We start from the raw sequence: 25,577 nt of genomic DNA, 5'->3' as shown, positions 1-25,577 counted from the left end.
TCTATAGTTGTATCTTGTAGGTTGCTTGTTTGTTTTTTCTCCCACGTGCTTTTTACCTGAAACAGACACCACACTATCACTCTGTGGTTGTCTTTGTATGGTCCCCGAAACAAGAACTGGAACACAAATTTGTCTGCTGTAACCTATGGTGTCCTGACCCGGCGTACCTGATAGGAGCCAATGTAGCTGGAATAATCACTATTTTATTAGTAGACAACAAGAGTTGTATCTACTCTTTCATTACACATCTGTTCTGACCATATTCTACACTGCATAGCTTTTATAAGTGGGAGCAATTGCCTGCCTGAGGAAAAAGAAACAGGATTTCTTTCTTATTTTCCTGGGTGAAGCGATTATGACAGACACAAAAACTAATCCTGTTATTAAATTCTGTGTCTCCATCAAATCAGAAACTGCTCACTGAAATCCTGACTTGTTTTCACAGTACGTATTATCTAAACACCGCCTTGAAAATGAGCAAATCAGTTTTGTTGAAACAAAAAAGTCAAATCAGTCAAAATATATGACAAAATCTGTTTAAATATTGAAAGAATATTATATTGGGAAGTGTTCAATAGTTCAATTAAAATTATCAAATCAAGCAGAAATTGATAATCTAAAATAGTTTTTCACTCTCACTGTTACATCATCTCTAAATACTATGTTTAGGCAAGCAACAGATATAAGAATCATTATTAAAAAGTACTGTTCCCTTTCAGGTATTTCATACATACACACACACACACATACCCAGTAAAAATCTCTGTCAACCTATAGACTAGTATTTGTATTTTTCCATTTGGGTCCAAAGCATGTAAGCACTTGACATTTACTGTCATCAGCAGATTAGATCAGTACTCATATATTAGTAATATCTGGAGGATATTCCAGGTGGCTTGGTGATCACTAATAATTAGGGCTAGAATTGTGCAAATCTTAATTTTATCTCCTTCCAATCTAGCTGCCATCCTTTCCTAGTCTATTGCTCAGACAAGTTATTTTCCACTGTAAGCCCTATGTAAGCTATCTTTCCATTTGCTAAAGAAGAAACCTTGTAGTGCAAGGGGTTTATAAAGGGGTTTATAGCTACTGAATTTTACCTTATGAATAATGTCAGGTTCAGAATTACAGGACTGCAACGAGGGCAAATCCTGTGACAGATAAGTGCATCAATTTCTAGGACTAGTATCCTGAAACCATTTCTCCTCTTTGTTTGAATAGTGTGGTTTGTTGTTGTTGTGGGTTTTTTTGTTTTTTTTGTTTTTTTTAAGAATATGCTTTATTTGCTGCATTTATGCCTGGGTTGTTTTTCCCCCTTGCTTGCTCTCCCTAACCCATCAAAGCTTATTCTCAAAACATACTTAAAAAAATTAAGGAAGACTTAAAGAGGTGATGGCTATAAAAAGACAATACTTGTGGAGCCCCTAACCTGTCAGTTTGTAGAAAGTAGCCATCAAGTCACAAAATATGGAAATAGCTATGGCTTGGAGCATGAAAATCAACATATGTAGTCATCATCTATTTTTTTGGAAGCGAGGCTAAATAACCTCTGTCACTTTTGCCGTGCAATGGAACCCGCTTTCTCTTTTAGGGATCACCCTGCCACTTCCCATCAGCGTTAGCTGGGCTCCAAATTGCAGAACCTTCAGAGGAACGTGCCGAGTCCTGTCATTTCCCCCACGGGCTGCCTAGCGATGATAATCCACTAGAGGATCCTTTCATCCAAGTGGCGGTGTCCGAGTCAAACGCCGGCAACAGGCAGGGAAACCCAAACCTGTTGAGGCAGACGTCTGCCGAGACGGGAAGAATCGGGGCGACGGCCCTTACGAGGGGCGAGGCGGGGGACGTCCTCTGTGCCAGCAGAATAAGTCCATGGGCTGTGCACCCGTGACGGGAGACCCAGAGCGCCGCGGCGATGGCTGGAAGTTCGCCGGCCGCCATGTCCGACGCAGGCCGCGGCAGGCCCGGGGCTGCGCTGTTTTGGAGGAGTGCCTCGTCAGATTAGCTGGGCGGCTACTGTATTTGATGCTCGAGCTGGACGGACAGGCCTGCCAGGCAGAAACTGCTCAGGCAGATGATGTTAGGGAGGACAAAAATTATCCACCGCAAGACTAAGAAGACAGATGACACCCAGCAGGAACAGCAAGCCAAATCTGCAGAATCCACAATGCAGCTGGCTAGCCCGAGGCTACCTGCCTCTTTGAAGTGGAATAGACATCACCGACGAGCTGTCAAATTAGATCACCAGCCTGGAAACGCTGAAAGAGATTTAGTTCTTCCAACAGAGATGGGAAAGTTTAATAGATGAAAATCTTCCTAAAGGGGCCAAGGTAGTGGGGAAAGAAGGCGGGGGGAGGGGGGAAGGGGAATCCTTCAGATGCAGCAACAATGAAAAATTGCTTACCTCCTGCCTGCCTGCAGAGTGAGATGGGACGTGTAGCATTCTGCCACAGCCGTGGTGGCTGTAGTCACTACCAGCACGCTAAAAAACAAAGGCCACACCTGCAGCAACAAGTAACCCTTCCTATAAAATCACCCCCTCAAGTCTGTGATATCCTTCTTCGCGGCCCTGGAGCTGGGTTCTGAAGTACTTCAAGACAGTCAGTGGTGGGATACAAAGACCCAGTCTGAATTCAAAAGCTTGGTGCAGCAGAGGTGCCTGATAGCATCTCCCCTTGCACATCTTTTGTAATAAAACTCAAGCACAAAAAATAATGTGAAATACAATTCCATTTCAGTAACTGCAGAACAAATATTAAGATCACCAAGTGAGTAAGCATGTGCTCAGGTGTGTGGTGAATAGGAAACCTGACGTTTCCATTAGGGACAACGGCAGCACGATCCAATTATAGATGCAAAGAAGAAATACAGCTCTTAGGGGGAAAATATAAAATGTATTAATCCATTTAGCAGCTGCATCGCTGCAATTACACTTTGAAGTTAAAGACCGTGAAACACATCAAAAATTAAGAGAAGTGATAAGACTGCAAACCAAATAGGCCTGCAGATCCCTCTTCCTAGCAAAAAATAATGAAAGAAGTGTAAAAATTACATACCAGGCTCTGTATACACATACCATTATAAAATCAATTTATGGCCGTGCCAAAGCATATTTACTTGTAAAATATGATGACTATATACCTATTCCCAACTTCATCATTCATGTAGCAGACAAGCCATAAAACACTTGTAGAGATGCAAACAGAAGACGCTAGCAGATCAGAAGGAACATGAACCAGACCTCTGAACAGAAAAGTTGGATTAAAAAAATTATTTTATAGGCATATCTGTTCCTTTATTTTCATTTCTCTCAGCTTTAATTTATCCTTTTCCCTTCTAAACCACAGCACTGACAAACAGATTTTTGACCATCTATTTATTTTTTTTAATCAGAAGAACAAATATGCCCAAGTTCTAGTCTTCTCATCTAATGCTACTTGAGTGTATTTTACTTCATGGACAAAAACATGTTAACACCTCAATGTCACATGTTCATATAAAATAGTTACCATACCTGAACTGCAAAGTACTCAAGCCCATCTTAAACCTAAGTTAGTTTCAATTTCCTGATAATAATCCAGGAATGCTGAAGAGTCTAGATTACTCTTCTGTCAGCTATAATTGAAATAAAAGTGTGTGAGAGACAGAGAAAGAAAAAAGAAGTTGGACAATTATCATACCAAGATACTTCAATGAGATGTAACACTTACTGTGAAGTTTAAGATGTAAACAAACTAAGCTCTCCATTACCAAGTCTATGTTCTTCCAAAGATTCAGACAGTTGCAAGAAATTCCTTCAAGAAGGGCTACTTTCATTTAAAAGTATTTTGAAGATGGTGGAGTAGGCTATAGAGAAGGAGTATAAAAATAAGAAGATTAAAAGGATGTGAAAATATCACCTCTCACAGGCAAGCAGCTAAGATGCTAGCAGAGACTTCACTGTCCAAATGTTGTGCATTGTACCCAATGAACCTCTGGCAGTCCAATAGGCTCAAAACTCTTGAAGACACTCTGATTCCGGGTGGGCAGTGAAAAAAGGCACAACTTGCTTGACTGGACTGTTTTAATTGTTATACAGAAGTGGTATCTCTAGACTTTTTTTGGTGTGGGAAACTCAGATGTCAACCTGGTAGGTAGATCACTAGTAATACAAAAGGAACTTGATGAAAAGCATATCATATATTTAAGCTATCATAAAAGAATCCTTTGAAGTTTTATTGCTGAAAAGCCTACACTTCAGTTCCATCTGAATTGTCAAGTTTTCTTAGTACACAGGTCAAAGCTGGAAATATATTTTTTTTTTCCCCCCTGTGTAACAAAGTTCATCTCAAATTTCTTATTCCTACTCACTCTTTTCTAATCTCTTATTAGACCTGGAATTTTCTTTAAATCACTGTTACCCCATTCTAAGTCTCAGTGCAAGAGCTGCCCTGTGAGACTTTTGAAGGCAAATTAAACTCTCGAAAATGAAGTTACATGTACAAAGACTAAAAATCATCAGCACATTTCTAACATACATAATGCAATACTTTAACACCCTTCAACCTGGCTTACCTGCAAGCAGTGGTTATCTTGGCATCAAGGGGAAAAAGACAAGCCAAAGTGATAAAATTTTACTGAACACTTACAATTATCATAATTATTTCACAAATTCTTCAGTTGCTGAAAGGTTGTCATGCAGCACTATCTCACCATATGGCAACAACCTAAAGTCCTAGAGGCACATACTTAAAAGACCATAACATGTCAGGCCCCTTGAATAAATTAGAAAGAACAATTATGCAAAATAATAATACTGCAATGATGAGATACATTAACAAATGAGAGTGTCACTGTTCATGAAATGTCATGAAAATAAATTCCACATATCACCATGGTCATCATCATCAAACTGCAAAGCAACAGAAGTAAACCAAAATCACAGTATTTACTGTGCCCTTCAGCAACTGAAATTTTAAGAAGGGGGTTGCAAGGGAGGAATGATCACTTTTACTAATGTTAAGTGAACGTATAAAAATCTATCACAGAAACTGAAAGACAAGTGGCAATAACTTTAAAAACAGCAGAACATTTTTACCCACACATCCCCTCTGTACAGGCCATCAATGTTAATTTGAGAGCTCAAGTACACTACACCTCATCTGTAAATAATACAAAGTTTCACTTTAGAAAGGTACCTCATGCAATCTCAGCTAGACTAAGCTACATTTTTATGATTTTTTCAAAAGTTTTTAACATATTTAGGTTGTCCTTGATGATTAAAGGCATTAGACAGAAAGGGGAAGAGGGGAAGAAATAAATACCATCTGGTTTTCCCAGACATCTCTCTAAAGGCAAAGTCTCAATTCATCCTTCTTTGCTTTTAACCCTCTACCCCCTTAGGTTTATTCATGCTGAGGAGAGAAAATTGAAATGCTCATGTTGGCATACGCTAATGACCAAATGCCTTGTAGATACTATATAGTTAAATTTTACTAATCCACTTCTAAACATTTCATCTTTCTGTTAGCTGAACTTTTTTTTTTTTTTTAACATTTCAGCAGCAAGCAACACTTCTGTTCTACACTAGAGAACATAAAACTGGCACAAGAGGCTAGGGGATACTGCCGTGGTAGCATGTAGCCACCTTGAGAAATCCTGACACTTTGAAACAGCTGCTGTGGGGGGGGGGGGGGGGGGGGGGGAAGTGAGGAAAAAAAAAAAAAAAGAGACTTTGTAGCATTATTCCTACAAAACCTGTCTAAAAAGATAACCATACTGTTTCCAGCAATATTTTTAGTCTGGGTCCACTTCAGTGTTCTTAGCTGTAAAAGAATATTTCCATCGATGAAGGCTTCCACACACTTCACAAAACTTAAATAATTCTCATTATCAACAGCACATATAAACCCAAAAGAATTGTAAAGGAACATGAAACTTCCCCAAGACCTGACTAAATACAGCGATGATTCACAGTCAAGCTCCTCTTCAGGAACATAAAATGCTTCATTATAGAAAAAAATACCTACACTTTTAAATTTTTTTAAGTATCATCATCACTTGTTCACATCCATCAGTGGAAAAAAAAACCCAAACTCACCTGTATACACACCACTAAGTAACAAATGCTTGAATAAACTGGAAATTAAGAGTGCAAACACTGAGAGTAAGAACCCTAAGCACTAGAAGAAACAAGTTTTGACTATGAAATTTCTAATGTACATTTGCACTAAAGCCCGTACCACAATTCTTGAACAACTCTCTTGAACAACAAGATTCCAGTGAAATCTTCACAACTACATAGACAAGACCTACTTCTAAATAACAAGGAACAAGAGTAACTAACAGAAGAAAGGGTGCAAACTAAGAATTAAGCCCTCTAAGAAATGACAAGAACTTTTTCAAACTAGAAAGAATATTTTAATTTTTAACAGTGCAAGACATTCCTAGAAGTAACACTGTGTGCCTTTAAATCCTTCAAAGAAATTATTCCTTATGTACAGAAAATACCTATTAGAGAGCCTAGAATTGTCCAAGAAGTTTAGTCAAGCAATATTCTTCTGTCCATTTATGTGTCAGGATATGGTTTAATTACCTCAATGCATTACCTACCGGATTTTTTTAAGGCCTTATAACATTCAAAATACTCAGCTATCCAAGATTTTATTTACCTCACCAGGTGAGAGGGTCTGAAGGCAACTACCTCAAAAGTTAAGATGAGTGTACGACTGAGAAGTTCCTTGCTGACTACTGTTGTAGAAACAAACATGTAAGTATTGACAAAAATATATTTTTGTATTTTTTAGATTTTGAAAAGAAACGTTAACAGACTTGTGCAGAACATAATTGGCCAATTCACATATATCCCTAGCACTTTTAAATTTGTTAAAAATAACAATGGAGGGACCTTGTTCTGCAATGAAATGACACATCCAAACGTCTTATTTAACAATAACATCTTTGATTTTAAAACAAACTTTAAAATACTGAGAGTGAGCCTGACAGACTAGCTCATCATACTAAAGTAATGGGGGAGGGTTGGGTGTTAATTTGTTTGGTGTTGTTTGCTTGGGATTTGTTTGTTAGGATTTTGAAACTTGTATTTGCACTTGTGTGGAAACACCATATGAAGACAGATGTAAAATCTTGAAAAACATGGGTTTTGCTACCCTGTTTGAAAGAAAATATTTTACTATCTACATAAAAGTCCATATACCCCAATATGAAGTTTCAGGTAGACTAATCTTTTAAAATTTTCCTTTTCTTCATTGTAGAAAAACTAAAAAGTTTCACAGCCAAATTAAGACTACAGTTTTAAAATAATTTATTCAGTCACATAAATATTTTGTAACATTTGCATGTTCCCTTTTTCACATCCTTGGCACACAATATAGCTCTTAACTTTTACAAAACTAGTGTAAACATCCATGGAAAATAAAATAAAAAGAAACAGGGACATAAGCAAAATTCAATAAATAGCACAAGGAGTGAATAATTGAAGGAAAGTAAGTAATTCTTTCCTACAGAAACTATGTAAATACAGTTGAATGTTTAATTGAAAGAACTTGGCTTTTTTAAAAAATAGTAATTAAAACTCAGTTATCATCTTTCTACCATTGCTGCATTTAATGAGATACATGATACAATTCTTTAACTAGTTCAGATTCTTCAATGAACACCAGCGATTCAATGCAATTGTATTATTTGAGGCATTAACAGTTTTGGTTCACATATAGAGGATTACAAACCAGTATCTGCAAGGTAGTGGTTTTGGACATTATAACTTCTGGACTCCCAAACACATTTCCAATATGACATTAAGATTTTCCTTAATGAGCATTAGTGTACAATCTGTTCTTGATAAAGATTACATTAGACAGATGTTGTCGGACACCTGGATAATGTTGAATGTGGTTGAACCAACGAGACACATTAAGGTATTTCTCCTTTTCTTGCACTGTGAGGTCTACCTGCATGGGAAGAAACACAAGGCACCTAAAATATAAGGTACTGTATCATTAGCATCATACGATTTGGTGAAGTAAAACAGAATTCAATAGTTTTACAGCTGATTTCAATTTACATAACAAGTTGTTGCAGACCATCTATATTATATCTTAATTTCACATACTAACATTCACATGCCAAATTCTTCATTTATTTTTAAATTACTCAGATGAACAGACCTGTTGGTGGGTGGAATAGACGTTTTTATGACAGAGCAGGAGAAAAAGGAACTTAACTTGCTTAAATTTAACTCATCTATTCTGGAGCCAGCACAGAGTACTGTGAGGGATGCCAAAGAGTTCCACAACACGCCCAAGTTTTTCACATTAATCTAGCAGGAGGTCTTGCCTCACAGGTGAAACAACATCACGTTTCAAGGTGTATAGTAAGTACAGCAGTAAGTCTTTTCCAGGCAATTTCAGAATGGATAGAAAAACAAAGTTTTCTATTTTGAGCAGTAGAGCTGTAACAGTTACTGAGAAACAGCATAGCCTAAAATTTAACTGTTCAGATGTGCTAGTTCACATTATTATGACAGAGATGGCACAATTCAAATTCCTACATTAAATAAAAATGAAACCCCATGCATACTTTCAAAACTTATTTCAAATACCAACCTTTAGTTCTAGAGTTTGAGGTCCTGTTGCTTACCAGTTCAAGTCAGCAGCACTTACACTTGCTTATTTTAACACAGGTACACTGTCAGGGAAGAAGCCTCCAGCTATGGCATAGCTACTGCAACAGCTCCTTCCCACAGAAATAGTGGCATACAGTAATGAAGAGCTTCAAGCCTACCTTTACTTTTATCTGAGGAATGGCTCAGATAAGGTAATCTACAATTACAGATCTTAACTGTACTTTACAGAGCCTTTCAAGTTCAAGTCAGGAACATTCTCAAAGCTTCTCTACAAAGTCTTTTATTAATTCTGCTGTTTCAAAACCAGCTGTGGGAGAATTATTCCCATCCTGTATCACTTGTATTACTGTTCCTCAATTACCAATTTTAGGTCTACTCATCCCTCTGTAATGAAGTTAGCTTATCAGTTTAGACAATAACCTGTTTCCTCACATTAACCTACTACAACTGAATCACAAATGGGATAGTCCTCAAAACAGACTACAAAACCAGAATTAGGACAAAATATGATCTTCACATCAGCTACTTTATCTTATCCTGCCAATGATTAAACCAGTGTGGGATTCACCTAACTTCATTTTCAGTCAGTTAAGTTAGCCATGAACAACACACCTGCAGACCACAGTTAGCTAGACAAGCCTAATATTTTTCATGTTTGAACTTCTACAGCTAATCAAGGTTAAACCCCTCCTCAAAAGCTAAATAGATGGCATATTGCTTATGCCTTGTTCTGCAAAAAACAGATTTCAGGGATAATGCAAGCTCACTGCAAATTTTAAAAGTTATACAATGCTCATTTACTCAGCTGTATGAGCTAAAAGCTGGTGTTCAAAGCTAAGTTTCATATTAATTTCACCTTGTGACAAATCAACCCTTTCAATTCCAAGAGTTGCCTATGGCATTTGCTGCTTCCCCCTACCGGTCTCTCACATAGCCCAGAAACTTGGCTTAGAATTGGAAAGCTTTAAACATGCAGAGGTAAAACAAAAATAAAGGAATATTCTAGGAGATAAACTACTAGAGAAATATCAAGGAAAAGAATTTCAAGGAGCTGCAGGAAGGAATTCTAAACCATCGTCACATAGCATTAAAGTTCTACTAACAGTAATTGAAGAGCACAATAACTGCAACAACTGAAAAGCAGGGATCTCAAAGCTGCTTCTAAACCCAAATAGCTCTTCTTCCCATAGGACTCACCTGCCAGAATACAAGCATAGCACTGCACATCTATGGTCCTGACAAATTCTGCAAGTTTGAACTGTTATGAACCCCAGTTCACACAGTATGAGAAAATCTCCTTCTCTTGCTGCTGGCATGGAAATGTAAACATTATTCCTGTAGCTGTATAGTCTGATAGAAGTCCACAAACAAATAAATAAAAATACATGCACATATTTTTGCTGAGCTTGAAACAAAATGTTAATCAGCACTAGCCATGAAGAAAAGAGTAACACAGAAAGGGGAGAAACTCCTGAATTTTTAAAGGTGTTAGAACAAAAAGTGGAAACTGTCAAAATATAACACTGAGTGCTTCAAAGATTGCCTGAACTTCTGCAAGTACAGTATATGCAGGACAAAAAGCCTCATGCAGTGCCATTTAGGGGTTTTGATCTATTGCAGTTTATTATAATTAACAGTTGTTGGAAGCTGATGGTATGAAGCTGTAGAACCATTTACAAAACAGCACAGAGAATGAAAAAAGCAGCATGTACCTGGCCTTAGAAAATTAGTGGTAGTAAAGAAAAGTATTTATAAGCAGACACTAAAAACACTGACACTTTAAATTCTATGAATTTTGCACACAAAGTTATAATTGCAATACCCTTTTTCAAACTCTTCAAGGGTAAACACCTGCTTATGACAAAGCTGAATTAAATTTCAATTTTGAAGCAGATACAGTATTTCTTCTTCATAATGCTATACTGGTAATTCTCAATCTTCTCACTTCTCTGATGTATATAAAAAAATACGGAAAACTACTCCTCCATTCTATTAGCACAGTGAAAAAAACATTTGAAGGGCAAAACAAGACAGCTAGTCTAATAACAAAAACCCTTTTTGTACTCTAGGCACAACAAGCAAGATTTTTTTTACTTATTTACATAATGTACTCTATCAGTGAAACATATTAAAAAGCACTTTGTGGCATGCTCTACTTTTTACTCAGAACATAACTCTTAGGTTAATTGTTTAGAGATCACTTCCATGGCATTTTTTACAACATTTTGTTAGATGGGTATTTTCTGTTCTTCCTCATTAAATTAGATAATTCCCCCAAGTTAAGAAAGGCTGCTGTTCTGCTGTTAAAATAATTATTTGCTATTAAAGCAATTATTTTAATAGCAAAGAAGCAGACACTCAATTTGATAGGCTTTTTTTTATGTCATGAAGAAAAAAAAAAGCCTTATTCTTTCATCAGAAAGGATAACTAAGGTGGTCATCATACAAAGCAAGTAGACGAATTTCTAGAAGGGCTATAAATACACAAGCTTTAATTATATTTGCTTTCAGTAGCATTGGGGATGCAGGCATAAAACTCCTATTCCCACACCCTGCATGTATATGGAAATTCCTGCCTACGCCTGAATTTCATCAACATAAAAGATACTTTCCGACTTTTAAATATGAGCTTTTAGATATGAGGGAAAGAAAAATCAAAGCCAGATGAACAGTTTCACAAAATACATGTACTTGCATATAATTTTGCCTAATTTTTTGCTATTAAAGGAATATGCTTAGATTTAAATATTTTCTTTAAAGAAAATTTCTCTGGTTTTTGTAATTCAATTTGAGTAAGCATTCTGATGCATTCTTGCATCATTCTTTCAAAGGAAATCTTATTACCCCAGTATTAAGGTAAGTAGCAATATCAGTGAGTATTAACAATAACTAACACACTCTCATTACATTTCAGCATTAGTAGTTCTGACACTTCAAAGAGAACAACTCCTTGATTTGACCCCCAAATTTTGACTGAGGCTTCTTCCCTTCACAGATATAAATTTCACCCCTTCTAGGCCTTATTAAAGAAATTTTCAAATCAGAAAGAGATTTGAGACTGCTTTGGTTCTGGCAAAATTTTTGAAGTAAAAAACCATATCAACCTTGGTATTGATTATTTCTCTTAAATAGAACTGAAGTTGTGCTATTTGAAAATACTTCAGAATTAAAACAGAGAGAAGCTATTTTAAACTTAAAAAAAAAAAAAATATGAAGAAAAGTTCATTTCCACAGGGGGAATTTAATGCTTATTGATTGCCTGTACCATCCCTCAAGGAATGCTTGCAAATTCATATATTAGCTGCAATCTATGCTTTAACTTAGTAGAACTTCATTATTAATACATATCTTGATAAACACAATGAAAGTAATCAAAGTGTTTAAAGACAGCAATATAAATACTAGATACATGGAGACATGGAATTACATATGACAATGTAAATTACACTGACTGGAAAATCTAATTTAGACAATCGATATCGAGCATTACAAGTTTTGAGTGTCTGTGACATATACTATGACACAAAACAACAATGTATACAACGTATACAATTATGGATGCAATATCCTTCTATTTAATAGTGTCAAAATAGACACAGCTTGCAAAAAGCTTGAAACGCTACCTGAGAATCTGACTCCCATTCACTAAAAAAACCTAATTCCTAAAAAAGCCCTAAATATAGATTTTTTTTATACTTTCAGTACTATTGTGCTTATTAAGAAGGAAGACAAAGAACGAAAGACAAGCACACAATTGCAAAACTAACAGTTGTTGCTGTTCAGTAGACAAATTCATTAAATTCAAATGGATGAGCCTGGACATCAAAGAATCAGGTTCCAATAAACCAACTCCTTTGGTTGGATAACGAGAAGGGCAAAATGAAGGTAGGAGTAGGGTAAGAATAAACAGAATGTATGATCTGTATTCAGAAAGACTAAGAAAAGATGAAACCACAAGTGAGGAAGTCAGCAATAAGATTGGGTGGTCTTAAAAACCTTTCCATTCAAAGCATATAAGAAGTTTTCAAGTTTTGTTAATACTTTGCTCGTTTGGGACAATCACAGTATGTCACCAATACTTGCAGTATTCTATTTCTAACGGCTGTGTTATTTGTCTGATTGTTAAGTCTATCAAAAGCAGAGAAACCAAAGGTCATTATCAGTCACATCTTCAGATCAATTTTCCAGACAGTTTGATGGACAGCAAGACCTGTGGGTCTCCCCCACCCATGGGCCTCCCATTTCTACTTAAAGCTCCAGGCAGAAAAGAAGCTCCAGACATACTCTCATTACAGGAAAAATTTAAAATAAATAAATAAATAAAATTATTTAAAAAAAAAAAAAAAAAAAAAAAGAAAATATTTCCAGGACTCTACAGTCCAAGATCCTAACTCTATAGTTAAGTACTAATATTAACCTATTCCTAAACCTTAAAAATACATGTAATTTCTATGTTGCAGCTTCTACATTTTCCTCTATTTAGGACAGACAGACACTCCATTATTTGCCCTTTATACTTTTCCAATTCAGAAAATTAACTTCCATGAAATCAAACATTTCAGAAACAGATGCCATACTACAAACTTGTCCCAAGTAGTGTCTGAATGGTTGCAGGCACCCAAGAGCACCAAGTCATTTGTTTTTACCATCTGTTCTATTTCCCAAAGCAATAACTTGTATCTTCTCTTCTTGATTAGGTGGTCTACTCTAGAGCAAACTAAATTTAAAATACGCTTGATTTTCCCCTGCCTAAGTTTTATTAAAAATGTCTCATTTGAACTCACGCTTAAAGCATACAAAATCACAATTTTTAGAAAATACTTAAAACATTTTTTCTATGTCTACATATCATACGTGAAAGGTAACCTATTCTGACACACTAATAATGAACTCATCTGTCCTACTACTTAAGGTATTTTACAAGGCAAACACGATTCAAGAGAATTAATTCTAAATGACTTTAACATGTTTCCAAAAACCTTCCAAAATGAAGCTTGCCTTCCCTTTCCTCTGCTTGACACTCTCTCACTTAAACTATTGCTCCTAGGCAGCCAAGATACATATACATCAGGTCTTGCTCATTTTTTTTACTTTTTGTATTATCTAATCATGTCATCTTCCTCCCTCACCTGCCCACAGCAGCCTCCACTTTGAGGTGTTGCATTCTTGCACTCTTGTCCCAGACCCCCGCTTTTAACTGTATGAAGTAACCATCCACCCAGTACATAAAATCCATAGATTCCCAGACACACATGCATTTGCCAGAGGGGTCTTTTTCTGATTATCCCACCACCCTGCCCCCCAGTTTTCTAATGTAAAACAGAGTTTATCCTCTACCAAGAAGTTATAGTCCTTTGGTTTTGTCCTCCAGCTCCAGAGAAGGATGGATCATTTACTTCTATATGCATTAATCCTGCAGGAACTTAACTTGTGTGCATCTTTCATAGCACCAGCAGCATTTCTCCAATACCAACAAGGTTAATACTTTCAGTTCTGTCCCATCCTCAGGCTCATTTATCTATTTCCTCATGTAGTTCTGTAAGCAGTCATGTTTAAGACTTAACGAGATGGAGTCCCCATATCCAGAAACAAGAGGGATAGGTATCATCATTGTTAGAATACACTGAGGAAACTAAAACATTCTGGACCCTACAGATAATACATTTCTTTTGATAGATCTAAAGCTGAATATTAAAAAAAACCAACCTGAACAACTTAAAATTAAGTTGTAAGTTGTTATAAGAAATCTCAGCATTTTTGTTCTGTAATTGTCATTGATCAATTCAGTAGGTCAGCTTCTACTACAACAAACCAGATGTTAGATAAACAACAATTATAATAATAGTAAATATAAAAATAATGCAAATAACACTTACCATGACATGATGCAATCCATAATACATCAGAATGTCTGCTAAGGTAAAAATGTTTCCTGCGAGGTACACTTTATCTTCAAGGTGCATGTTAAGATCCTAAAAAGTAAAAAGATCTTATACTGCTGTAGTATTGACTTTGTAAGACAAGATATTAAAGCAACTGTTAAAAACAACAGAAAACTTCCTCTAGAGACCATGCACATAAAAAACCCACCAGCTTTAATTTATCCTAACTCAGCAAAGGAGAAAAACATTAAAAGGAAAAAATTCTAAGAAGTGACAATATAATAAAACTAAAATACTACCATTTCTTGACAGCAATAATCCAACAATATTCAAATATAGTGAAGTGCTAGCTGCTAACTAGCTTGCTGCTGGCACATAATTTTCATAATTCTCCCACTTCCATCCACTAATTTTTTTGTAAATAAAAGTATGATTTATTTTACATATTAAGCCGACTTCACGGAAATATTTTCAAATATGTCTTTTCTTGGCTTCAAGCTACTGAAAATAAAAATCCAAGAATTGTGTATTTTTTTTTAATATATTATTTTTAGCACATGACTCAGAAGCATAGCTGTTACCCATTTAACATTTGGTAAGTAGAAAATGCAGTCCTACAATAAAAGGAGAGCATCTTGCTCCTCCAGCAGCACATTCTCCTGTTCTCCAGGACTCAAAGGCAGCTGGTCAGCAAAGTTCTGTAACTGCAAATGTGGAAAGAACCACGGAAACACTAAAGGATAGCAAGTGAGGGAGGCAAATAAGGTGTTTCATGTTTAATGCTGGAAACTTCAAACCCGACAGCTGTTATAATTTGACACATGCTCTTATTAATGTTGAAATCACTGCTAGCAATTCTTAATGACTGATACTGTCAATTCAGATGCTATCTTAGTCCATATGAAGAGAGCACTGCTGCAGCATTTTAACATCACCTTTCTCAACAATTCCATACCAGAAGTTACACAGGTGAGTAGTAGGAAGCTCCTGTTAGGTTCAGTGGATAAGTATTTCAAAACTCTGCTACTGAAAGACTTTTTTTCACGGCTTTTTCTATCAAGTAACTCTCTACTGGAAAATGAGGCTGACTGACTCATTGCTTGTGTTATCACTTCTGAGAACATAGGTATCACACATCAGCTCTGTGTCTTTACCTGTCCTTCCTTTTCTCCACATCTTTCTTATTCATCATTTATGCACCTTTCTGCCCCCTACTTCCCGCCAAAGAAAGAAAATTATCTATTTTAACTCTGACCGCAGCATAAGCAAGCTTTAGCTTTATAATATTCTTCTCAGAAATGAAGGAAAACAGTTTCCCAGCTTTTCCTTGGATTCAGAAACACTCCTCTGCTGGTTGAAAACAACCATAGTAAATGTACTCCTTTCTCCTCAGAGATCTCTAAGTCACACTCTCCCCTCCTCCCAAAAACAAAGGTAAGCATCTTAAGCATAACTAATGTTTTGAAAAACACCCCCAAAATAATTTTTCAGTCTCAGTTAAAATTCTTAATTTTAAGAGAAGCTTTAACTTTAAGGAGTGAGGAAAAGGGGGCTAATGTCCAACACAATTTAAAAATCACACTTAGCCTTAACCACACTGCTGGTTTTGTGTTTCTGTAATTTTACTGTTACAGGTATATACGTATGTGTATATATATATAACAAAACAAAAAAACACAGACATAAAAAATTAAAACAAACACAAAAATAAAATGCCGAGACCTTAGGACATCTGACCTTGCATTTGAATTTGACAAGTCTGACTTCATTATGCTACCTTAATATTAATTTGATAACCTCTTCATGACAGGACTCCTGTACTTCTATAATATTTAAACACCCCCATGTCTGCTTTGATTTCTTTTATTAGAAAAAAATCAGGGAAATATATTAACCTCTGCATAGTTAAAATTCTGTAAGGTCATCTGCCCCTGGCTATGTAACTTCTGTTCTTCAGACTTGCTTACTGCTTCATTCATGTCAGTTAGCTCTCAAATTACTTTAAACATGTAACTGCAGTTCTGTGGAATTTCATACACACAAAGGCAAACGCAACATCAAGAAAAAAACCCAAAACTTGTAGGAAGAAAAAAATAAAGATGCTTATTAGATAAACAACAAAACAAAACCAACCAGGAATTCAAGATGCATTACTATGAAAAGTAACATCACTGAAGTTAAGAAATGATCCTTCCACATTCCACCCCCTCCCTGCTTATCAGTGTGGGCTACAGAATAAGGATTTTGTAACACAGGAAGTTCATGATCCCTGAAGGTACAATCAACACAGTTATTTCCCTGTAGAATTTTGAATTTAAATTTCAAATTAAATTTTGGATTTCTGGATCCAAGTATGGTACACTAATTTCTAGTTTTATGCATCTTCAAGAAGTAGGTTAGTTTCTATTCAGAAATATTTGTCCAGTTATGCAGGATGGATTAATATCACATAAAGATGGGGTAATGTTGTACAAAGAATAAATACCTTCTTTGAATATACTGCATCAATTATCAATTAAAAAAATCTTAAAATTTTAAAACCAGGTAAGCCACTACAGCGTGAATAATTATTTATTCTGGTTCATTAAATTTTATAAAGTCAGTTAACTGAGCAAACAGAATTTGACAAAACTGGTTTAGTCTCTGATAAATTAGCATTAGTTTACAATTCCATTTCTGAACATGTACTTTCCTCCCACAAAAGACAGATACCCTGATTTCATTCTGTAAGTCAAGCTAATTCAGAAACACCACAGTACAATTTTTTTTTTCTTACTAGGCACATTTAGGTGATCTTGCCTCATGGGTTATGCTTCCCATAGATGATTATATTACTGGCTAATAGCCAACTGCTTTAAAATTCCTAAAAGTCAGGCTTTCCTAAGTGATCACAGTATTAAACACAAATAATGTTTCTGTCCTGGAGAGATTAATGAAAATACGAATACAAAAATGTATTTGAATTTCTATTAGATCCAGGAAATCCAGGTCTGTTAGCTGTCATTTGTATCACTGTCTTTCATTTACTCAACATCATGACTTAAAACTGACTACATGTAAACAATCCAGTATTAAATGACCAACACAGCCTTGGAAGTTGCTTGCAAGTCTATGAACTTCATGTTGCAATCCCTCAGGAAACACTGTCTAAAATTTAAGACAGGTATTTAAGGTGTATCTGCAGGTTGATGCACTAATATGTATGAAACAACTGAAGCAATTTAAATTCAATTTTTTGCTATAAAGGGGAAAGAGCGACATAGAGATGTTGCATTATTAATGGACTGATGGATTTCCTTTTGCTTGTTCTATGGAAAAAAGTCCAATTTACAATCCATATCTACAGTGACAGCTCAACACATCCCATCCACAGCACACTTCTGGCTACCCCACAGTACTGCTCGCTATCTTTAAGAATGCAATCTAATTTTCTGTAATCCAATTCATCCATTAAGATTACTGAATCCCTCCCAGCAAGTGGAGACAGCAGCTCAGATAAGTAACAGTTACTGCTTATGATGACTCAATAGCTTACAATGGATCTAACAATACTCTGATTTTTAAATTTTTTTTTAAATATTTTGTCCACAGTACCACAATGCTGGTGTATGAAGTATAGAAGTAGTACGCCCTTTCAGTCAGCAATATTCTTGAGGTCATTTATGCCCTAGATGCCTTCATATCACACCACGCAAAGACAAAGAGCTGAGCACTCTCAAATGCCTCAGGAAAGCCTCTGACAATGCAGAACCCAAGATAAGCAGAACTGAGCTACTGGGACATCGCTGCATTTTTAATTCAAACACAAGACCTTTCTGCCTAACTGGCAGACTATGAGTAAAACTTGGTCTGGAAGAACATTATATTCAGCATACTGAGTTTCCTTTAAAAGACAGAATAAATGTAAACAAATAATGCTCAAAGAATCAAAATTTATTCTTTTACACTTGTAAGCACACAAAAATACCCTGTTGCTAATTGCAAAGGGAGAGGACTGAATATTATGGGAAGCTGAGGTTTAAAACTGCTTGCTGGACAAGCTTGCCAAAAAGGGTAGGCATCCCGTTTAGAAGTCAAAAAACTGTATAAGAACTGCGGGCTAACAGCATGGAAAGAGCATGGATTAACCTGCTTAGGTATTTGTAGAAACATTAATTCTTTCAAACAAGCACAATAAATAAGAATTGTACCTCCCTTATTCAGATTTCTAACTGGATTTCATTATTGCAGCCAGACAGCACAGGAAACTGGGACAAAACTAGTCAAAATCATGGAAGATTTTTTGTATGAGACACTGGAATTAGTACACACAAAAAATTTGGTTGTAGTTACCCTTCAGAGACTAGAGATTTCTATGCTTTTTGGAAGCTTTTCTGTGAATTTGTCCTTGGATAGTGCAGTGGTGTTTTGGAAGTGGGGGGGGCCACAGGAATGGCTCCTGTGAGAAGCTGCTGGAAGCTGCCCTGGTTCTCAATCCTACCCTGCCTGTGCTCAAAGCTGAGCAGGATACGGGAAGTTGGATGTGCCTCTGCGAGTAACATGAATTAAAGAAGGGGAAAACAAAACTGCAAAAATATATTAAAAAAAGGACCTGCAGAGGAGAGGATGAAGTGAGAGAGAAATGCCAGAGCAAAGACACCACAGTCAGTGAAGGAAAGGGAAAGGTGCAGAGCAGAGATTTCCCCGCAGCCTGTGGCGAGATGGCAGCTATCCCACTGCAACCCACGAAGGAGCCTGGTGGAGCGGTCCCTGAAGGAGCACGGTGGGGTAAATGTGGATCTGTAGCCTCTGAAGTGTCACAGGTGGGCTGACATGAAGCAGCCGCCTGTGCAGGGTCGCAAAGAGGGTCAGATGTGGATCTGCAGCCATGGAGGCCCCGGTGCCAGAGGAGGTGACTGCTCCCGCAGCAGCCGTGACTCTGTGTGCAGCCCGGGCTGGAGCAGTTCCTGAGGGACTGCACCTGTGGGAGGGACTCGTGTCCCAGGGGCTCCTGAAGGACTCTCCTGTGAGAGATCACACACTGGATGGGGAGAAGAATGTGACAAGTCCTCCCCCTGAGGAGGAAAGAGTGGCAGAAACATGTGGTGAATGACCCTAAGCCCCACTCCCCATCCCCCTGCCTGGGAAGAAGAGTGAGGTAAATGGGGAAGGTATTAAGATCTGGCCATGTTTTCTCTTTCTCCCTGTAGATTGAGTTCTTTTCCTTCACAAGTTGAACTTGTCTGTTTTTTGCCCATTACCGCAATTTGGGAATGAAAACCTCCCTGTCCTTCTCTCAATTTAAAAAACCTTTGGGTAGATTTTCTCCTCTCTGCCCCACAGTGGGGAGGGTAAGCAAGCAGAGGCCTGGTTGGTACTGGCCGGGCCTAAACCATGACAAGAATGGTCCCAGCTATTTAGAATCACCTCTGAAGATGGGGTGGGGGAAAGAAACCTCAAATGTTATATAACTGAAATTGACAAAGCAGAGATATTAAATTCTCCTGAATAGAATTCATAAGCATCTAAATAGGTATTTGATGGTACTACTGTTTCAAAGTTCTCAATCCCTTCCCAGTAGGGCAGAAAAACAACCATTTATCAAGCACAACTCCTCAGTAATTTTCAATTATTTTTTTCCTGCTCAGCTAAGTTTACCACTAACCAAACATCAAAGCAGCAAAGGAAAAAATACTCTGTCATCCTTTACGAAAGAAAGTTAACAATGCACTATATATTATCAGTGATATTGGGAAACAATTTCTACATACTGCTGGAAAGCAGTCTAGAGGAATTAGTTCCATTTATTTTGTCAAGTTCAGGAACTCTAAATAGTTAGACAAAACTTGAAAAGCACTTTCATTGGCCAGTTCTCAGCAGCATGGCAGTTGCTCTGAATGAATATAAAAAAAACCTGGTTGACATGGTCTGACTACTTCATGTATTTTTTTTATGCCAAGTAACAGCTTTAGTTAATACATCATTAAGATAAATTTAAGAATCTGTTTTCCTAAGGTGAACAGAAAAACCTTCTTGTTAAAATTAACGTGCATTAAATCAGTTGTTTACTGACATTTTTCTGATCCACATCACCTCAATTAAGGGTTAACAGAGGCAGCCTGAAGTTTAAAGCAGAAGTGACTGAACAGTTTTTGGCACAGCTTATTATAAATTGTGGCTCTAGGCTGCAGCTGTCCCAAGACTGCCATTGTGTATTCCAGACACGTTGTAAAACTACAACTTCAGACTTGCTTCCCTATTTTAGTTTCTTTTTTTTTTTCACCCATACTCCCTTTTGGCACAGTATACTTTAATGGTAGGCTGCCTCTTTTTCTGATTAATCATAGTGGCAAGAGAACCAATTAAAAAAAAAAATCTTAATTGCTATAGTAAGAAATTATTAGTGCTGGAACAATTCCACAGCAGCCCTGTGTCAAAATAAATTCTAGCTATTCAACATTTACTAAGAAAAGAGAAATCCATAGGAATATTTTAAAGTGGTAATATCTATCAGAGTATACTTAAAGGAAGAAACTCCCCCTGAGGGACACTGACTGTTTCCCAGTAAGGAAATCTTGCGTTGTTTGGAGACACTTGATTTATGTACATATTTGTATTTAAATATATGGTCTTTTCTATACTTAAGGTGTTGCTAAGGCTAAAATTGAAAAGGCATACCAGCTTCAGCATAAAACCATTATTTCTCTACACCTGGTTTTAATACGCAAATGCAGTTTTGCAAATACACATTGGGTGTGTGCTGATAAAGCTGGCATCATCTCTTAAGCCATCCCCAGAAGATGTATTTGTTGTAACAAGAAAGAAAAACTGCTTTTGGTTTTTATAGAACAGAAAGGCAAGAAAGGTAAATATATGTTAGTTATTTACTCTCAATTGGTCTTCTTGCTGTTTAGGAGAGAAGAAAAGGATCATAACTTTGTTTGAAAAACAACTGAAATTTATATAATACTTGTAATGAAGTGTTTTGTTTTGTTTTGTTTTGTTTTTTAAATAAAGACAACAGGAACCTCTGAGAGCCACTAAAGCTGAAGTTAAATTCTGATTAGTCAATGCCTCCTCAATCAAGTTCTGAAATTCCAAAAAAAACACTTTCATGCGGTATTGTACAGTAACTGTGACTGTGAAGGTTCTGATATTATTTACACATAAAAAAAAATAAGACCTGAGATGTTACAAAAGGAAAAGGAATGTAAACAAACTCATGCTTAACCAATGGAACACATTCCATAGATACAATGACATCAAGACAATTCAATCTCTCTGGGGTGTCAGAGAAATGGTTCTACAGGGCTTTCATTAAGATAGGGCTTTTTCCTTGTAAATAATGGATGATATTCCAAGTCCTCAAGTTCAAAGAGACTGCCAGTTTGAAAAAGAAAGCAGATTGCTTAAAAGGTTTTGCTTTGCACCACTTTAAGATGCAAGATTTTCCTTGATTTTAAGTAACACAATGTGTTCAAATCTTCCTGAATGGCTTCTGCAATAGTAGTAGTAGACTCAGACTTGCCAACCCTGACTAAAGGTTGAAGTATTAAGACATTGCTACCCTCAAGGAAAGTCAACCTACCTAACACCTTGCAGCTCACAAAGCTATTTCTAAACCCAGACTCTCTAGTAACAACGTGCATTACATAGTTTTCATCTAAAACATATTTTTAAAATTAGAAAAAAAAAGCACTTAAAAAACTAATTGAATTTCCCTGCTGTTTCATACACACTTAGTAAACAGAGCACTTAGCACTTAAGAGTGTGGTGGAAACTTTTTCTTCAAGCTCTGTTTCCACAAGACTGCAAAAGTACTAGTTACCAGTAACAAGATGTAAGAATGAAAACAGAGTAAGTTTTGCTATCTACTCCCTACCATCTGTCTGCTCTAATAACAGATTATTCTGTTCTTCAGATTCTTTTCTTTGCTTCCACCTGCTTAAGAAGTAAGCTTCAGACTACAAGCAAAGTTTAATAGAGGACACCAAAGCCAACATACAAAGCAGCCTGGTGCAAAGGGCAGTTTCGCAGAGGTTCCTTTATGTTTTCACTATTCACACACAGTTCTGTCCAGAAAGTCCTTTTGGTATCAATACAAATTACCCCAACATCAAGTATGGTCTGTATTCCATAATTACCAAGCCAGTAAGAATAGCTCTTAAAACTGTAAGAGCAGCATTATGTTGAAATATAACACTAACTTGTTTATAACTGAGGTTTTACAAAGACAGTAAGAAACTCCTGTCTTTTGTGGGTAGTAAGACACTAAGGCACATGAACAATCTCTAAACTTGCACCTGAACAATCTCTAAACTAGCTAGAACACACTGGGCAGTTCACAGCTTTACAGACATGAAACAGTGCAAGACTTCTGCTTCATGTATTTTAGTTTAAGCTGTTATTCCTCCTGTTTCAGATTGTTGAAGTATTTTTTGTCAATAGTACTAAATGAAAGCAGAATAAAATCTAGTGCTTAAATATCCTGTCAAGTCTTTAGCGTTTGCTCAGTTTCATTAATTGGTTGTTTAGACACACATTGGCACTGTACTCTTCTTGTCTAGTCACTCCAAAATTTAGTGGCAAGGTAATTTAAGTACTCCTTACCTTCAGAATTATTTTAGTATCTTCTTTACTACAGCCTCCATTTACTCGAGTCACTCTATATTCCAACCACTGCTGAACAACAGCTTTTTCTTCTGCAGTACTGCCAAGCAGTTGGTCCTTCTTAGCCTGTTTAACGAGGTGGGCAGCTATGGTCATTAATCCTGTCAGACCAGGACCATTGTTCGTTTGAAGAACAGGAACCTAAAAGGGGAAACAGAAGTGTAATACTAAACAACTTTTTCAAAAAGCAGTCTCTATAAGAACTTTTTGTAGCTTCTCAAGAGGATGTTCAAAGCAATGTATGAGAATTTAGAAGTATTCATACTAAAGGTGGTAATATTAATAAAAAGTGTACATACTCTTTTTACTCTTTGAGGTGGTTTGGTTTCAGTTTTTACCAAAGAAGTATACAAACACACGTGGACAAATCAAGAAACTTTTAGGTTCAATTCCACCAATGTTGGCAAGAAATAGCATTGAGTGTGGCTGAAATCATTAACTTTTGACTTATTTTCAAACTGAAGACTCTGACTTAAGATGCAAATTTAGTTGCATCCAATTTCTCTCTGAGAAAGTGCAGTATCCAGATTTATTGAAGTGTTTGTTCATTCTTACTGTTCTATTCCCAAATGCTCTGACAGAAATCAGCAGTTCATGGATATCAAGGAGGACAAAATGACACCTCTAGCTTTAACCATGCCTCTGCTGGTGACATTAGGACACGCTAAATGGTGGTAAAGGAAACTACACCACTAAAAGTCAGAAGTGAAGTGAATGAACTGAAACTCACCACAACAGATTAAAGTTATTGAAGACATCAAACAATGGAAGAGAAAATTATTAAAATGCAATGCTCTTTTTTTCAGCACCTGATCACACAGAGGAACCCAGTAAGTGGAAATACCAGTTGGGCTGTTAAATAATTAAGGAAGCTTTTACAACCAAAGAATGCACGTTTTGATATTAAGCAGTCTAGTTGTAAGCAGTTAAGTCGAGATAAAGCCCTATAAAAATGTAAGGGAACCCCACAGCTTCTAGAACCAGGTAAAGGCCCTCATACATTTGTGACACCCTCAGCCTTACATTTTTTGTGCCACGACTTAAAGCACAGAACTTAATATTTCCATAAAAACTTCGAAATGTTAAGACATCTACTTTAAAAGGACGAAGTATTTAAAAACAACAGTTCTTCACTACAGATACATGTCTAATACTAAAACTAGATATTTTTAAAATGCAATTTAACCATACCTATCATAACCATATCATAGCACAGATATAACTGAATTGACAACAGGAACACGCAGAGGGAAGAGCAGGAGTGTGAGAACAAGCACATTTTAAGTCGACATCACACCAGTGACACACGATAACCTTTCCACGGAGGGGAAGTTTACCTAACCTGCTCGCAGGTAGCGAGGCCCTACGGCCACACCTGCAGGGAGCACTGAGGGAAGGGCTGAGGGAGGACACCCCCTGTTCAGGGGGAAGAGCGGGGACGCGCAGCTGAGGCCGACACAGGACCCGCTTGCTCCAGAGAGGAGCGGTCGTGGGGCTCCTACCCCCACCACACCGCTGCTGGGGGAATCATCGTGCGGGAAGGCGAAAGGGAAGCGGGGAAGTAAGAAGCCCCTGGGGAACGGGGTCCGCGGAGGCCCGCCCGCGCTGCTGCCCGCCCGCGGCCCAACCTCGCTCCCTTCACCTTCCGCTCCCCCTGGACGCCGTACTTGTTCCCGTTCGGCAGGCCCAGCAACTTCTCCAGCAGAGAGAGCTCCTCCACGCCCGGCCCCGGCCGCGCGGCGCCCGCCATCTTCCCCGGGGAAACACCTGGGAGAGGGAGAGCGACGGCAGCCGTCACCTGCCAACAACCGCCAATCCCATTGGAAGACAGCAAAACCACACCGCCCAAGGAACCGCCGCTCCTATTGGTCCGGGGGGGGGCCGGCCAGACAATCAAAAACTCAACTCGGACAACGCATGCGCCGTGCCGGGCTTTTCCTTCCAGCCCTGAGGGGGCGGGGGAGGAGTTGAGGAAGGAGAAAGGCGCATGCGCAGCTGCACCTTCCCCCGCCTACGCGGCGTCTGGCGCATGCGCAGCACGGAGCTGAGCGCTCGGCGGGCTGAACCACGCCTCCCCCCGATGGGGCGGGGCCTCGTTCGGGGGGCGGGGCCTGGCTCAGGGGACGGGGACGGGGGCGGTCGTGGCGGCCGCAGTTCCCGGTGAGGCTCCTGGTCCCTATCCCGGCGGGGAATCGGGGAAGCGGCGGCTTCCTCGCCGTTCCATAGCCAGACCCCGGCGGCCGAGTAGCCCCGCCGCTTCCTAAAGGAAGACGCTCCCCGGCCTGCGCCCGCTGGGCGGCCCTGCCACAGTCTGGTTCCTGAGTGGGTATGGGGAGCGCCTGCGTTTCCAACGGAAATAACGGCTGCTCTCTTCCCGTTAAAGGCGCAGGGGCTGCCGAGGCGTTTCGCCGCTTTGCTTCTGA

General features: G+C 38.0%; 1 protein-coding gene across 1 annotated transcript; it reads right to left on the bottom strand.

Annotated features, from left to right (window-relative positions):
* Positions 1-7,286: 7,286 nt before the first annotated feature.
* Positions 7,287-24,990, bottom strand: EEF1E1 (eukaryotic translation elongation factor 1 epsilon 1). Its single transcript, XM_071736476.1, has 4 exons — positions 24,797-24,990; positions 23,095-23,295; positions 14,500-14,595; positions 7,287-7,949 (listed from the first exon to the last, which is right to left on the bottom strand). Exons 1-4 carry the CDS (start codon positions 24,902-24,904, stop codon positions 7,809-7,811), a joined length of 546 nt encoding a protein of 181 aa, XP_071592577.1. The 5' UTR covers positions 24,905-24,990; the 3' UTR covers positions 7,287-7,808.
* Positions 24,991-25,577: the final 587 nt, after the last annotated feature.

This window comes from Heliangelus exortis, chromosome 2 (genome assembly GCF_036169615.1).
Source record: "Heliangelus exortis chromosome 2, bHelExo1.hap1, whole genome shotgun sequence".
NCBI lineage: Eukaryota > Metazoa > Chordata > Aves > Apodiformes > Trochilidae > Heliangelus > Heliangelus exortis.
This window is presented reverse-complemented; position numbering and strand designations above follow the sequence as displayed.

Coding starts and splice junctions, on each gene's coding strand:
- EEF1E1 (XM_071736476.1), bottom strand. CDS start 24,904: ATGGCGGGCGCCGCGCGGCCGGGGCCGGGCGTGGAGGAGCTCTCTCTG. Junction 23,296..24,796: donor GCGTCCAGGGGGAGCGGAAG/GTGAAGGGAGCG, acceptor TTCCCCTTTTAG/GTTCCTGTTCTTCAAACGAA. Junction 14,596..23,094: donor ATACTAAAATAATTCTGAAG/GTAAGGAGTACT, acceptor TTTACTTTTTAG/GATCTTAACATGCACCTTGA.